The sequence below is a fragment of the Alternaria novae-zelandiae genome (genome assembly GCF_023758075.1).
Source record: "Alternaria novae-zelandiae strain BMP 2774 chromosome Unknown scaffold_6, whole genome shotgun sequence".
Taxonomy (NCBI): Eukaryota; Fungi; Ascomycota; class Dothideomycetes; order Pleosporales; family Pleosporaceae; genus Alternaria; species Alternaria novae-zelandiae.
Window position 1 is genome coordinate 131,835 of NW_026056966.1, and position 13,207 is coordinate 145,041.

The following is a 13,207-nucleotide window of genomic DNA, read 5'->3' on the forward strand; positions in this document are numbered from 1 at the left end:
CTCTAGGGTTGATGTATTTTCCGGCCATTCCCTCCGAGTGCGCCGTTGTTGGAGACGCGGCAGAAGAGAATGCCCCTGTCTATGGCTGCCATACAAGTCAATTGAAGAATTAGTAGATGTTGTTATCTTGATAGGTTTCAGACGCTGGCTATACAGCGGGTGTAAAGGACACGATGTCCGACTATCAGATTGACTGATAATGCCACCCGGGAATGGCCCGCTCCCGTAGTCGCGTGTCTTCTGAGCGGCCACTTTTCTCAGGTGCGGCTATAGCTTGGGTTTGAGCGCTTCAATGGGGATGGCGGGGGAAGTGATTGATGGGAAATCCGGGAGACACGGCAGCAGACGGGACGAATGCTAGTAGTGCACTGCACGAACAGGTACCGATATGAACTACGCCGCATTTGCGTCTTTAGATAGTACACCCGTTTTTTCTTGGCGGACCTGGCCTGGTGTCTGTTGTTGCGCTATAGACGGGGAAGGGGAAGGATCGAGTTCTGGAGAGATTGATTCGGTTCGCGCAACCGAAAAGCGTGCCAAGGCGTTCGAGCCGGCTTGGCAGATCTTCTCTTCTTCCCGAGGTCCTGTCCTACCTATCCTACTTGGATGATTGTAAACAGCGTGCAACATCAACACCACTGGAGTTTGTCTAGACGCGTAGCAGCACGATTCATCGCACACTGAACTGCGCTCGGCATTCGGTATGCTTGACCACGGCATCGATTGAGGCGTTCAGGTAGGTACCTACGCCACCTGGGCAGCGCCAAGAAGCCATACATCCGGAGGATTCGCAAGACAGGCATTTCACGAATCCCCCTTGCACAAGACTATCATCTGCAGTGGCGCTTGGGCGAACCTTTCAAGTGGTAATCGGAGATCCACGAAATGAAATTTCCACGTGCTGCTTCGCTCGGTTACAAACACATCAATGCAAGCCACATGTTGACCGCGCGCGATTGGCTACAGCCATTTGTAGGCTTTCGTTCGTCTTCGATCTGATCTGACCATCCGCCGTGCCATCCTACTGGGAAGACGCTCAATGAACAATGCTGTGTGCGGCGTGGTTGATCACTATGTCTTATACCCACGCACCGGCAATGCTTTCTCCCAGTACAACTCCGGCATACACGTGCATGTAGACCAATACCATGGCAGGCGACGGTGTTTACATCACCAGCGACAATGGCTCGCGTCAGCCAATGATGCTCATCACGACCGGCGTGTTACTCTTCTTCTCTTTGATCGCAGTTTCACTCAGATTGTACTGCCGAGCTATACTCGTACGCTGCGTTGGGTTGGACGACTACTTCATGCTCGTTGCCCTCATAGTAGCCATTGGCTTGGGTATTATGAATGGTTTCCAAGTCAGCTACGGTACTGGGTAAGTCTTACTTCACTCCGTCATCTAGACAGTGGCCAGCTGACACGCTTAGACGGCAATCTAAAGATCTCAACTTCGACCACTTCTTGATACCCACTCTCAAACACTGGTGAGTCACACTCACTCTACTACAGTCTGAACGGCCTTGCTGAAACTACATGCAACTAGGTACGCATACCAATTGGTCTACCCATGGGCGCTGTTCTGCGTGAAAGCCAGCATCTTAGCACTATACCATCGGATCTTCACGCACCACAGCTTTCGACGCTGGATATATTATGCTGCAGGCTTCATCATCATACAGACCATCACTGTTACTTTCATCAACGTGCGCTTACGACGAGGTTACTCTTTACCTTCAGTTCCACTGACTGCGAAGAACAGGCTTTCGAATGTGGCACCAAGCCCTCCCGAGCCTGGTCGGCCAAGTTCCCAGAAGGCTGCAATGATATGCCAAGGACGTACTTCGCTATGGCATCCGTGAACATTGTCACCGACATAGTTATCTTGATCATGCCGTTCAAAGTCTTCAAGCAACTCAACATGCACCCACGAAAGCGCTGTACGTATCCTCCATTCCAGCCAACAGGGAACCGAAGCTGACAAAAGAGCATAGTCGCGCTTATGGGAATTTTCATGGTAGGAGGCATCGCAGTGATAGCTTCTATCATGCGCCTCTATGCACTCTACGTCTTCGCCGTATCCAAAGACATCCCATACGACGACATCTTCGTAAGTCTCCTCATTGCCACCTGCACCTCTCCAATCCAGGCACTCAAGTAACTGCCAACCAACACACCCCCTTAGATCCTCCTCCTCTCCCAGATCGAAGTGAACGTAGCCATGATCTCCGCCTCCGCGCCTGCCTACCGACCCCTCTTCAACAAGGTCTTCTCTTCATCCTCTTCGTCACCCTACGTTCGACCCGCCAGCGACTATCCCACAGTCGGCAGTGGAAGGCCAGCTTACACTCGACGACGGAAAGCTTCGCGCGATCAGATGGAATTATTTTCGGTGCTATCGACGGGGAAGAGGGCGAGCAAAACCCATGTAAGAAACACGAGCGAAGAAAGTATCCTGGGTGAGGAGGGCATAAGGAAGACGATTGATGTCAGAGTCATTGAAGAAGAGGAAAAGGAGAGACAGAATGGGGATGATAGGAACGATAAGAATGATCCAGCGTATTGGCGAGGTGTATGATTGATGTCGTACCGAAAGGCGGGCTTCTTTGATGTTAACCCTGCTCCATGGGCTGTCGTCTACCGAAAGTGTAGATACAAAATTACTTTCTTGCCTTGTTTTACATCAACATTCCACTGCCTGAGACATGAGTGGTGGCGGATAGATATTCAATTCCCAAGATTATCATTTCGTTTCTACCTACCCACAAAGCCACACATCAGCGCCTGAGCGGACTACGGAAGCCCATACTACCAAACTGGCTACCTCCCTTCTTCGGTGTCGTCAATGGATCCGGTACTTCCCCGCCATAACTCCCACTCACAGCCCTATGTCCCTGCCCACCATTCCCAACAGCTCTTCCCCCACTACCTGGCGCCTTGAATCCCACCAAACTGCCCTTAGCATAGACATCATTCAACATCTGTTCCAGCACGCCCGCATCATCAAACTCCTGCCATTTTCTCCAAAGCTTCAGAGCGGTTGTCGCGTCCTCGATGGAATCGTGCGTGTCCTCTTGGATGCTCTCTTTCAGTACACACCAAGCCAGGAACTTCAAGTTCAGTTTTCGCTTGAAGTCTGGTTTGAACCATAGGTTGCTTGTGTCGACGACTTGGTTTTTGGGGACGTGGATGTTGATGGTGCGGAAGTCGTTGGCAAGCGAATGGCCGACGAAGACACATCCTAGATTGAGTAGCAGCCATAACTTCTTGTAGGCGTGTTTCAGGGATACTGGTGCGTGTGGAGAGGTTTCGCGGCTGAGGTCGCCCGGAGATATACCAGACCATTCGGTGAGATAGTCGACCACTTGTTCGGTTACAGCGATGTAGTCATCGATGAAGGGAAGGCCTGCCTGCTCTCCTTCGCCGCGACATACTGAGACACGAGCTAAGCCCTTGCGATCAGGACGAATGGTCTGGCGGGTGCCATCAGCCTTCATTTCGATCTCTTCGGCTTGGAGGCGGATGAACTCGGCATCGATAGCGACTGGGTAGCCAGGGCGTGGCTCTTCTGATGAGTGTTGAAGAAGCTTAAATTTCTCCTCGGGGGGCGTTGGGTTAGACGACCACCACCTGTACAGAATGGAAGTGTCAAGGTTTTGTTTCCACGAGTCGTCGATCTTGTTACGGGCAGACTTCAGCTGGAAGGTCAGGACAGACGGAAGCTTCCAACTTGTATCGAAGCGCAGAGCCTCCTCTTTGGGGATTGGTCTCACTAGGAAGTCGTTAAAGAGATGCCATCTGTCCTCTAAATCCTCTTCTCGTGACGAAGGTGCGGTGTTGATGGTCGCTACCAGATGAGGCTTCTGACGCTCGCCGCTGTTGATATCCGCGACAACTCCAACAAGTTCATAGACCATGATCTGATGTACTCCGCGTTGTAGGTGTAGCTTCAGGTCTTGGCCTTCGAAACAGTAGAATTGACCTTGATCTACTATGATCCCGATCTCTTGCGGAAGCCAATTGGGCGTCGACCACAACAACTTGGCTTCATGGCTTTGTATGGCAGCGTTGAGCATCAACACTCCAGGTACTGACTGGATCGTCTTCCGCTGTACCATCTGCTGGTAACGGTTGCACTTTGTACACCAACCCCGAGTTTGATCTTGCCGCTCGACGCTGGCTTTCAAGATCTGTGAGAAGGTCGGACGTGCTATTCTAGTGTTCCTCATCACCTGCTTCGCAGGATATACGAGCTCATTGACGAAGTTCTTGCCTCCACGGATGGTTTCGTTATTGCACTGTGCACATCTCATACTCGCTTTTGCTTGGGTTTCCAGTACTTGATCCATGGCTGAAGGCCCAGTGTGCCCTGGAAGCATTTGTCGGAATTCTTCGGAAACCTTGTCTAACAGAAAGCGGTTGAGGTTCTGGATCATAGTGGTAAGTGCAACGTTGGGAGCAAATTCTTCAAGCAGATTCAGGGAAACTGCATTCGAAAGGCCACTGAAGGTCTTCAAGAAGTTAGATGCTTGACAGTTGAGCCCAGCCGCCTTTTCGAGCATATCGATGAGAAACCCCAGTTCGCAAAGAAGGCAAGACTCAAAGAGGCATGGCGAAGCAGTGTGTTGCAGAGCAAGATTTCGTAGCAGCGGCGTAAATCGGAAGAGTTGCAGAAGTGAATTGGCGTAAGAGTTGGTAATGTGAGTCTCTAGACCAGAGTAGGGTGTCTGGTTGTAGTAGCTGGTGCCATGTCAGTGCGTGGGCAAATGATATTGTTGGGAAGACATACGCAAAGTCGAAGTCATCAACACCGAACTTGCTGTACTTGATCTCCACGTTTCCATACATGGCCGGAACATCTTTGCGTGTAACATCGTCGAGATGCAGGTCGGTCAAAGTCTCCATAGTCTCTGTTATCCGGGCATCTGGCTCGGTGAACGACTGCGATGCCCGAGCTTTCTCACTTAGAAACTTGGGGGCAGACAGCGATTCGCTCACTCTATCCACCTGCCGTGTTGCTTCGGCTTGGTTTCTGCGCTTCGTATTGGGGTTCTTGGCGTAGAATCCAATCTCGGCGCGCGTCATGTTGCCGAGTATCGTGCTATCAATCTTAGGCGGAGGGGCGCCGACTTCGAATACTAGATGACTAGGCCAACTTGATAGCAGCTGTTCCTTGTAATATGGCATACCAACAGTACTCAGGGGTCTGGGCAGAGTAAGCAATGCGTCAAGTTTGAAAATCGGTAAGACCTACGTGTCAGGGCTCCAATCCATCTGTGGGGGCGGTGGAACATTATGATCTGCAGTCTCTGTTGGGTTGCTGTATTCTGGGAAGTGTACTTTGGTCGGAGAGCCCCAAAGATGTATGTGCGAGTTGGAGTCTGCTAGTGCAATAGCCTCGCCAGAAGGTGCCATCTCAAAGCCAGTGAGGAACGAATCGTAGAAGTTCAGCTGCCGGAGGTTGGCCGAGTCGGGGTTCATGAGATCGATGACCTGCATCTGGCCGTTCTGAGAGGCGATGAAAGCTGTAGTAGACATACGGGGATGCATGCGCACATAGGCTGCACCTGTGTGGAATGGAATGGGAGGTAGCTGCTTGAGCGTCTTCAAAGAGAAGACATTGGTGAATGGATCCAGCATATATGCATATTGTTGTCGCGGAGACCATCCGCATGTTGCGAGGAAATCGCCCTTTGCGTCCATGTCGTTGATGCTACCAGTATGACCTTCGAACACCTTGATGACGGCAAGCGAATTTGAGTCCAAGATGTGGATACTACCGGTCTTCGTGGCGGCGCAAAGGTACTGTCCAGCACGCTTCATGATCGTGTATTGAGCTTCGGCAGGGAGCTTCCATTGGTTAGTTCAGGGTAGTTGATGAAGGCATGCGATATACCGTATGTGTGATGATGCCCTTCTCCACATCTACTTTGAACATTTGCGCCTGGCATCCTGCGACGAGGATTTCGCGCGTGCCTTTGGAGGTGAAGTTCATGCATGTCATATCCTTGAACTCGGCGCTCCTATACGCTGATGGTCAGCCGCTGCCCTTGTGCGCTCTTTCCCCTTCCGCAGCCAACATACGTCAGGTGCCATTGTGTGAGTCCGCGGCGGTGGGAATAGTGGACGCTTTGTTTAGAGATGGAGAGAATCCCCTTTTCGGTGAAGAGGAATTGCTTTACGGGGCCATCGGGAGGCGCATGTCCGCGGTACGAGGTATAGCGTTCGAGGTGAGGGCCGTAGAAGGACGTGACACGCCCCTGCGAAGATGTCAGTCGCACGGCACCTGGCACGGGCCGCGTGTGAACGTACTCACATGGTTGTTTCCTGTCCATAGCAGTTCTTGTGTTGTGTCGAAAGCGAATGTCGATATGGGTACAGCAGGTAGGTGTGGTCCTGGGGGCGGCAATTGAGCGATGGCTAGCTGCGCAGTGGTCAGTACGGTAGGCGTGATTGGCATGCCGTCGGCTACCTACCTCGTCCCAATCCGCCTCCATGCTGAAGTCGCGTGTTGCAGTCCAGGAGCTCTAGGGAGCAGTCCCGACATGCCTTGCGCTACGTGGTTGACGGACGCGTCGCGGTAGTTGGACCGTCGAGGCGTGGGGTGAGGCCGGAGCTAGAAGACGCGAGGATGTGTGCTGGTGGGACCGCGGGGCATCCGGGAACAAAGCCGCGACCACCGCCTTGGAAGGTGCTCGGCAACTCAACGTCCTTCGCGTACAATACTAGTCTACACTTATTGTTCATGGATATGGCACGGTGGCAAGTGATCTTGAACTTGAAAGTTTGATTCCTATGAACAATCCCAAACGCTATTTGTCCGACCGACTACGTAAAAGACCTGGCCGCAGATGTTGGTACGCACAATAGTAGTGGCTATTGTACGCACGCACGAAAGGAGAAAGTAAAAGTGCACGTATCTTACCTGACAATGTAACTGGTCCTAGCCAATGCGTGATGCGGTGACCAGTGATGTCAGATGGATTGGGTATCGAACGCCTATCGAGTCGTCGTGCTTAGTGAGTTGGCTCAACAGACGAGAGTGTGTACCGAAGAGTCATACCGAAAGATGCAAATGTCGTGGTCTTCGTGTGAGCTCAATCGAGTAGTCGTGAGAAGTCGAACCGAGTGCGAACTCCTGCATCAGGTTAGCGCCATCCTCTAATACAAAGCCAAAGCTTCGCTTCTCGATCAACAGTGGATCACTGCATGTAGCTGAGGTATATCTAGGTCTGAAGTTGGCCCGAGGGCAACGTAAGCAAGGGATTCAGAGTATCAAATGTTTTCGATCACACTTGTACGTACCACGGAGTATTCGTCGACCTCGCCTTGGACGATCTAGAGGCCTTTGCGGTCGCCAGAGTACTCCTCGTCCTGGTCGGCGTCGGCCTTGTGGTCGTAACGCTGACGCTTGTGGGTTTCGGTCATGCCCTTGCCAGAGCCCGTAAAGCCGACTGTGAGGGTTAGCGATGAGACACGGGAAGATTGCTAGATTTACTCACCTCGACTGCCAGCCTCGGTACTGGTACGGAACATGGACTCCTTCTTGACAACGCCCTTCTTCTTGCCTTTGTTCTGGAAGTCGGCCCAGTTTGACTGCCTCTTCTTGAGGATGCCCTTGTTGGCGATGCGACTAGCCTTCCGCTCTTCTCCGTCCTGGGCAGCTCCGGCGCTCTTGGCAGCCTGCGCACTCGGGTTCATGCTAGCAGCTCCGGAGATGACGTGGGCACTCGAGACAACGGGCGCAGACGGGGTTGCGGCGAACGCAGGCTCGGCGTCGCGCTTGCGCTTGTTCGGCAGAGGGCGTACGGCGGAGCCATCGACGGTCAGGGTGTCGTCGTACTCGATGAAACGAACAAGGTACTTGGGGGCTGAGGCGGCGCCGAGTTTACTCTGGATCTTGGCTTTGTACCAGGACCTGTCAGTCCACTGCGCCTCGCAGATGTCGCCAATGTTCAACACGACGGCCTTCTCGGGCTCTTGCTTCTCCATGGTCTTGCGCAGAACTGGGTGCTTCTCGATGTCGAACTTGGGACCGGCAGGTTCAGCGGCGTCCTCAGGAAGCTGGGCCTCGAGAGCGGCGAGTTCGGATCGCAGGACCTCAAGTTTGGCATCGAAGTCGGCGATAAATTTCAACGCCTCCGCACGCAGGCCAAGTGTCTCTTCAGTCTCTCCGACCGTCGCGATCAACGTCTCCATCTCCGGAAGCTATACAATGTCAGTTGGGTCAATGCGATAGCTCCGTGGTGCGTAGCTCACCTGGCCTGCCCATTCTGCACGTCCTTGCTCTTCTACGGCGATTGCCTGCCTCTTGGCGTTGACGGCGTTCTTGATCTGCTTGGTGTTGTCCGCCATGTTGCAATCGCTGGTTGACTTGTGGTTGCGATGTTGTGGTGGGTTGGATTGTTCACAGTCGCGTACAAGTAAGGGTGTCGCGACAAGCAGTGACGCCCGGCAGGCAGCCGCTGGGCTTGGCGCCGCCCCACACAGCCTAGACCCTTTTTTTCTCCGCGCTTCAGCCCTACAAGTGAGACAAGCGTGCGTGAAGGTCGAATGGCACTGGGGCCGTCACCACCGTCACCCAAACTCACTGCTCACGTCACCTAACGTCTGCAGATGCAGCCATCACTTCTGCATTTGATAGTTCCTGCCGCATCTTCATTCTTGGCACAGTCCACGCTGCTTCACCGACGTTTATGATGGATAGTATCCATGATCAACCATGGCAGAGTCGCAGGGACCGCGCAAGTACGCAGCGAGATGATTAGTATTCTTCTTTCCAGAGAAGCGCCGTCTTCGGAAGTAGACTGCGAGAGACGCACTGGCAGCTCTTATTCAGCATGACGCATGACGCCAATGAGTGTAGTGGCAGCGAGAACCCCAATTCTGTTATAACCAGCCAGTCTCCTTCCAGCAGACAGCACTCGAGAATCTGGCGAGACTCACATCTGCTGCAGGACCAGGCACCGGACGCGGTGATCAGCGTCCGGTGTGGTGGTCTTCGATGGCGTTCTCCCCTACCCCACCAAGCTTTGTGCTTATCAATCAGACCAGGAAGCGCATGCTGAGCCTGCCGTCTGCTGCGCCCTTCTCTGACGCCGTGCTTCTGCGAGAACAGTCACACTCTCGGCCCCAACCTATCACTGACGCTGATCATCCGTTCACCTGTTGTCGGCCGCTTTTTGACAGGCTTAACGGCGTTGCTCCGAAAAGTCGCCCGAACCAACCAGCTAGGGTACCCAGGTGCCGCATTGGATCTGGCTTCCAGGCTGTGAGGCTGCGAATTGACTTCTTGCACCATTGCTCCTTCACCATCTGACCACCTTTCGCTCAAACTGCCCATCTCTTGACAAAGAACTTCGCATACCCCTCTGCGGCCGTCGTCAAGTGCGCTACACTCACAGAGCGCTCTGCCCTCTGCACAAGCCCTCCCATACCCGCGAAACCTTCGTCGGCTTACTGGCCCGCCTCCGCCCGCTGAACGAGCTACCCAGATCAACCCCAAACATCTTGCGTCATTCATACCACCTCTCAGAAGCCCAACGCGCCCGCTCCTCCACATTTTGCGGTGTCCGGGTGGCGAAAACGGTTATCGCACGTGGTTGAGCGATAGCCAGCCCCTCCGAACTTCCGCTACGCTGCGCAGCTGCGGTAAGCAACCCGCAAGCTCTCCTCGGAGCTATACACAACACCAACCACCTTCTACCACGCGATTGCAGTTGCAATGGCTGGAACTACCAACGATTTCCAGAATGGCGCGCCCTTCTACCTGGATGCGACGCAGCAGGATCTCCTTCTCGCGGCTCTGGCCTCGAACAACCAAAACCCCAACGACCTCTTCTCCGCTGGCCTTGACAGCGGCTCCAACAACAAGCAGTCCATGAACAATTCCCAATTCCAGTACCCTCTTGACAGCCTCGATCCCGCATACTTCACGTCGCCCCAACAACAAACTCCCGCGAACGGCTTCAACAGCGGAAGTATGGAAGAGAGTCCCTTTGTCGACTACCTGGATGGCGATAATGGCTTCGATTTCGACAACGCAGACGGCGACATGATTGGCTCACTGCCCGGGGATACTCCCGGCGATTCGAGCGAAAAGCGGAAGAGTCCGGACGACGGTGACGATGACGATGACGAGGGCGGCGGCAAGCGCAGGGAAGGTGAAGACAAGCAAGCCAAGAAGCCAGGTCGCAAACCATTGACTTCGGAGCCCACGACTGTAGGTTTCATGGAGCATGCTCACGTTAGCCCAACTGACAGCAGGAATAGAAGCGGAAAGCCCAGAATCGCGCGGCCCAACGAGCTTTCCGAGAACGCAAGGAAAAGCACCTGAAGGACCTCGAGACCAAAGTACAGGAACTCGAGAAAGCTTCCGATGCCACAAACCACGAGAACGGTCTCCTCCGGGCACAGGTGCAACGGCTGCAAACGGAGCTTCGCGAATACCGAAAACGACTCTCGCTCAACAGCACCGGAGTGTCTCGTACTCCTGCTCTTGCTGGAGGCTTCAGCTCTATGCTGAACAACAATAGCAACAACAACAACTTCTCCTTCGAGTTTCCACGTTTCGGCGGACTTCCTGGTGCTCAGCTACTGGACAACGGTCCATTAGCAAAGAACAAGAACACGTCGGTTTCGTCCAATGCATCTGGTCGCCAAAACAGCACCGGACGCGCCCTTAGCCCTACCAGCAGGGCCAACGGCTCGCTCACAGATTCCCCTGGCGCCATGGGCCCAGGTAGTGCGCAGCGCTCCGGCAGTCTCAACGGCTTTTTCGGATTCGACAACAACAACAAAACGAACAACGAACCCTCCCGCAGTAACACGGAGAACTCCACTCGTTCGCAATCGCGTGTTTTCCAGTTCAACAGTGGCTCATCAAGCCATTCAGACTCACCGTCCAACTCATCCACATCGCCTACAAACCAAGACTCCTCCTGCGGGACATCACCAGAGCCAAGTCATACCTCGCCCAATCAGCAGTTGGACACGATCAAGGACGGTTATGTGTGTCATGGAAACTCCGAAGGTGAGGTTCTCTTCTGCGAAAAGCTCAACATGGCCTGCGGCAACCCTCGTAATCCCATGCCTCGTGCGATGTCCCAATCTGACGACAAACCTTCTCCTGCAGTCTTAGCCGCCAAATCACCCACGCCCGCCGTCAACGGCATCGATTACTTTGCGAACCAAAACGGCGGCCAATTCGACCCGACCCTTTTCGGAGAGTACCGCGATACCCAGAATGCGATTGTGGGTGACGGCGACTTTACTGGTGGCTTCTTCAATGATGCTTTCCTCAACACTGGCTACGGTAGCCCCTTCCATTTCGGCGACACACCTGCTGTGCAGAAGACGAATCCTCTTGAAGAAATTGAGCGCATACAAGATGGTGAGGACGAGGTGGTCCCCGGCGAGGATGTCAATTCGCTGCTCAACTGCCACAAGATATGGTCAGTACAACCCTGTGAAAACTTGGGAACTGGTACGCTAACTCCGCACAGGGACAAGCTCTCAAGTCGCCCAGACTTCAAGGATGGCACAATCGACATCGACAATCTCTGCTCAGAGCTCCGCGCTAAAGCCCGTTGTTCTGAGAGCGGCGTGGTCGTTGATCACAAGGACGTCGAGGCAGCCCTCAAGCGTTTACCCAAGGACAAACTTCTCGGATAAATATGGCGCACAACCTGCATGGGATGACGGTTAAGGCGTACATGTTTGGCTTCATTTGGGTCCCATTTATTTTTCATGTTGGCACGGCCAGTCACTCGTTGAGCATGCACTTAGCAACCTTGCAACGATATCATGATACTTGGAAGGGTGGGCATATCGGCGTTCGAAATGGCGAAACGACGAAAATGGTTAACGGCTGTGGAATACACTGCTCGTGTGCAAGTCGTAGGGTCGATCATTGGATGGTGCTTCGGTCACAACCTCAGCTTCTTTTATAGTTTTGTGTTCAATGAAGTATATTTTTCCATATTCCAATCGGCCGGCTTTCCAGTCTATACTCCGCATCAACGCATCCCTCGTAAGTCAGATGCCACAACCACGCCGTACACATGCATGATTCCCATGTGTCTTTTAGGCTACCACCTTGGCATGACATCGACCACCATTTGCATACACCTACTATGGGAAAGCAATCCCTTCCATACCTAACACATGCTGTCCTACTATCTCTACTCAACACTACCACCACCATGGACCTACCCCGCGAGCTCGCCGACCTAATCAAAAACAACGATACCGCCGGCCTGGTCGCTAAATTTACCAAACGAGGTCGTCCTCGAAAGGGGACCAAGGCCGTCACTCAGAGAGACAAAGACAACTGTCTCACACAGGCGATGCCAGAGGCTAATCTAGATGTCATCGAAGCGCTGATCCGACACGGTGCGAAGTTGACGCAAAGTTCTTTCCGCAAGGCGATTTATAGGGGAAATGAGGACACGGCGATATTGGAGCTGATGTGGGAGTGGGGATGGAGGGTCGATGGGAAGGGGCTGTGGTATGGTGATAGCGCTGCTGGGTATATTATTTGCATTCCTTAGTCGGTCGCCAGAGTTCAAGATTGCTGACATACATGTAGAGCGGCAGTGTGTAACGAGAACAGCTTACGCTGGATACTGCAACATGGCGCAGAGCTGAACGTAGTTTCGAACCCGAGACTCGTTGGCTCCTGCGCTGATAGTGTGACGCCGTTTTCAGAAGCGGCGTTAGCTGGTCACATCCCGTCCATGGAGATTCTGCTGGAGTTTGGCGCAGAGCTGGATCCGTTGGCGGTGTTTTATGCCATTCGATGGCGAAGACGGACCAAGGAGACATTGAGGTTTCTGGTGGAGAAAGGTGCAGATGTGAATGCTTTGGCAAGGAAATGGGGTACCCCGCTGTTTTATGCTGTTCACTGGTACAACAGAGACGCGGTGGAAGTCTTGTTAGAATGCGGCGCAGATCCAGATGTGGTTTGGATTGGGGGGACAGCTGCGGAGAGCGCGAGACGCTATGAGCGGGTGGAATTGGCGGAGATGCTAGAGGCGAAGATGAAGAGGAAGAGTAGGAGAACTAGGGGAGTTGGGATAAGCTCTGTTGAAGGTTTACGGGTACCTGGTCATCGTCTAGGGACTGACTATTGGGCGCGACTACGTGCATCTGAGCAGCGGACTACTGCTAAGATGAGTCATTAAGTGTCTCATCTGCTGCCTGT

The 13,207-nt window shown here is 53.3% G+C and overlaps 4 protein-coding genes across 4 annotated transcripts; 2 read left to right on the forward strand and 2 right to left on the reverse strand.

Annotated features, from left to right (window-relative positions):
* Positions 1-1,310: 1,310 nt before the first annotated feature.
* Positions 1,311-2,581, forward strand: J4E88_003587 (uncharacterized protein; the record flags this gene model as incomplete). The annotated part of the gene is made up of 6 exons (XM_049397236.1): positions 1,311-1,381; positions 1,434-1,490; positions 1,550-1,709; positions 1,766-1,943; positions 2,043-2,113; positions 2,189-2,581. 6 exons carry the CDS (start codon positions 1,311-1,313, stop codon positions 2,579-2,581), a joined length of 930 nt encoding a protein of 309 aa, XP_049256624.1.
* A 199-nt stretch (positions 2,582-2,780) lies between these two features.
* PAN2 (poly(A)-specific ribonuclease) lies at positions 2,781-6,500 on the reverse strand (the record flags this gene model as incomplete). The annotated part of the gene is made up of 7 exons (XM_049397237.1): positions 2,781-4,743; positions 4,793-5,209; positions 5,258-5,853; positions 5,900-6,026; positions 6,088-6,263; positions 6,320-6,427; positions 6,480-6,500. 7 exons carry the CDS (start codon positions 6,498-6,500, stop codon positions 2,781-2,783), a joined length of 3,408 nt encoding a protein of 1,135 aa, XP_049256625.1.
* An 841-nt stretch (positions 6,501-7,341) lies between these two features.
* J4E88_003589 (uncharacterized protein) lies at positions 7,342-8,358 on the reverse strand (the record flags this gene model as incomplete). The annotated part of the gene is made up of 3 exons (XM_049397238.1): positions 7,342-7,457; positions 7,506-8,211; positions 8,263-8,358. The coding sequence occupies 3 exons, from the start codon at positions 8,356-8,358 to the stop codon at positions 7,342-7,344; spliced, it is 918 nt and encodes a 305-aa protein (XP_049256626.1).
* A 1,369-nt stretch (positions 8,359-9,727) lies between these two features.
* J4E88_003590 (uncharacterized protein) lies at positions 9,728-11,676 on the forward strand (the record flags this gene model as incomplete). The annotated part of the gene is made up of 3 exons (XM_049397239.1): positions 9,728-10,225; positions 10,276-11,456; positions 11,508-11,676. 3 exons carry the CDS (start codon positions 9,728-9,730, stop codon positions 11,674-11,676), a joined length of 1,848 nt encoding a protein of 615 aa, XP_049256627.1.
* Positions 11,677-13,207: the final 1,531 nt, after the last annotated feature.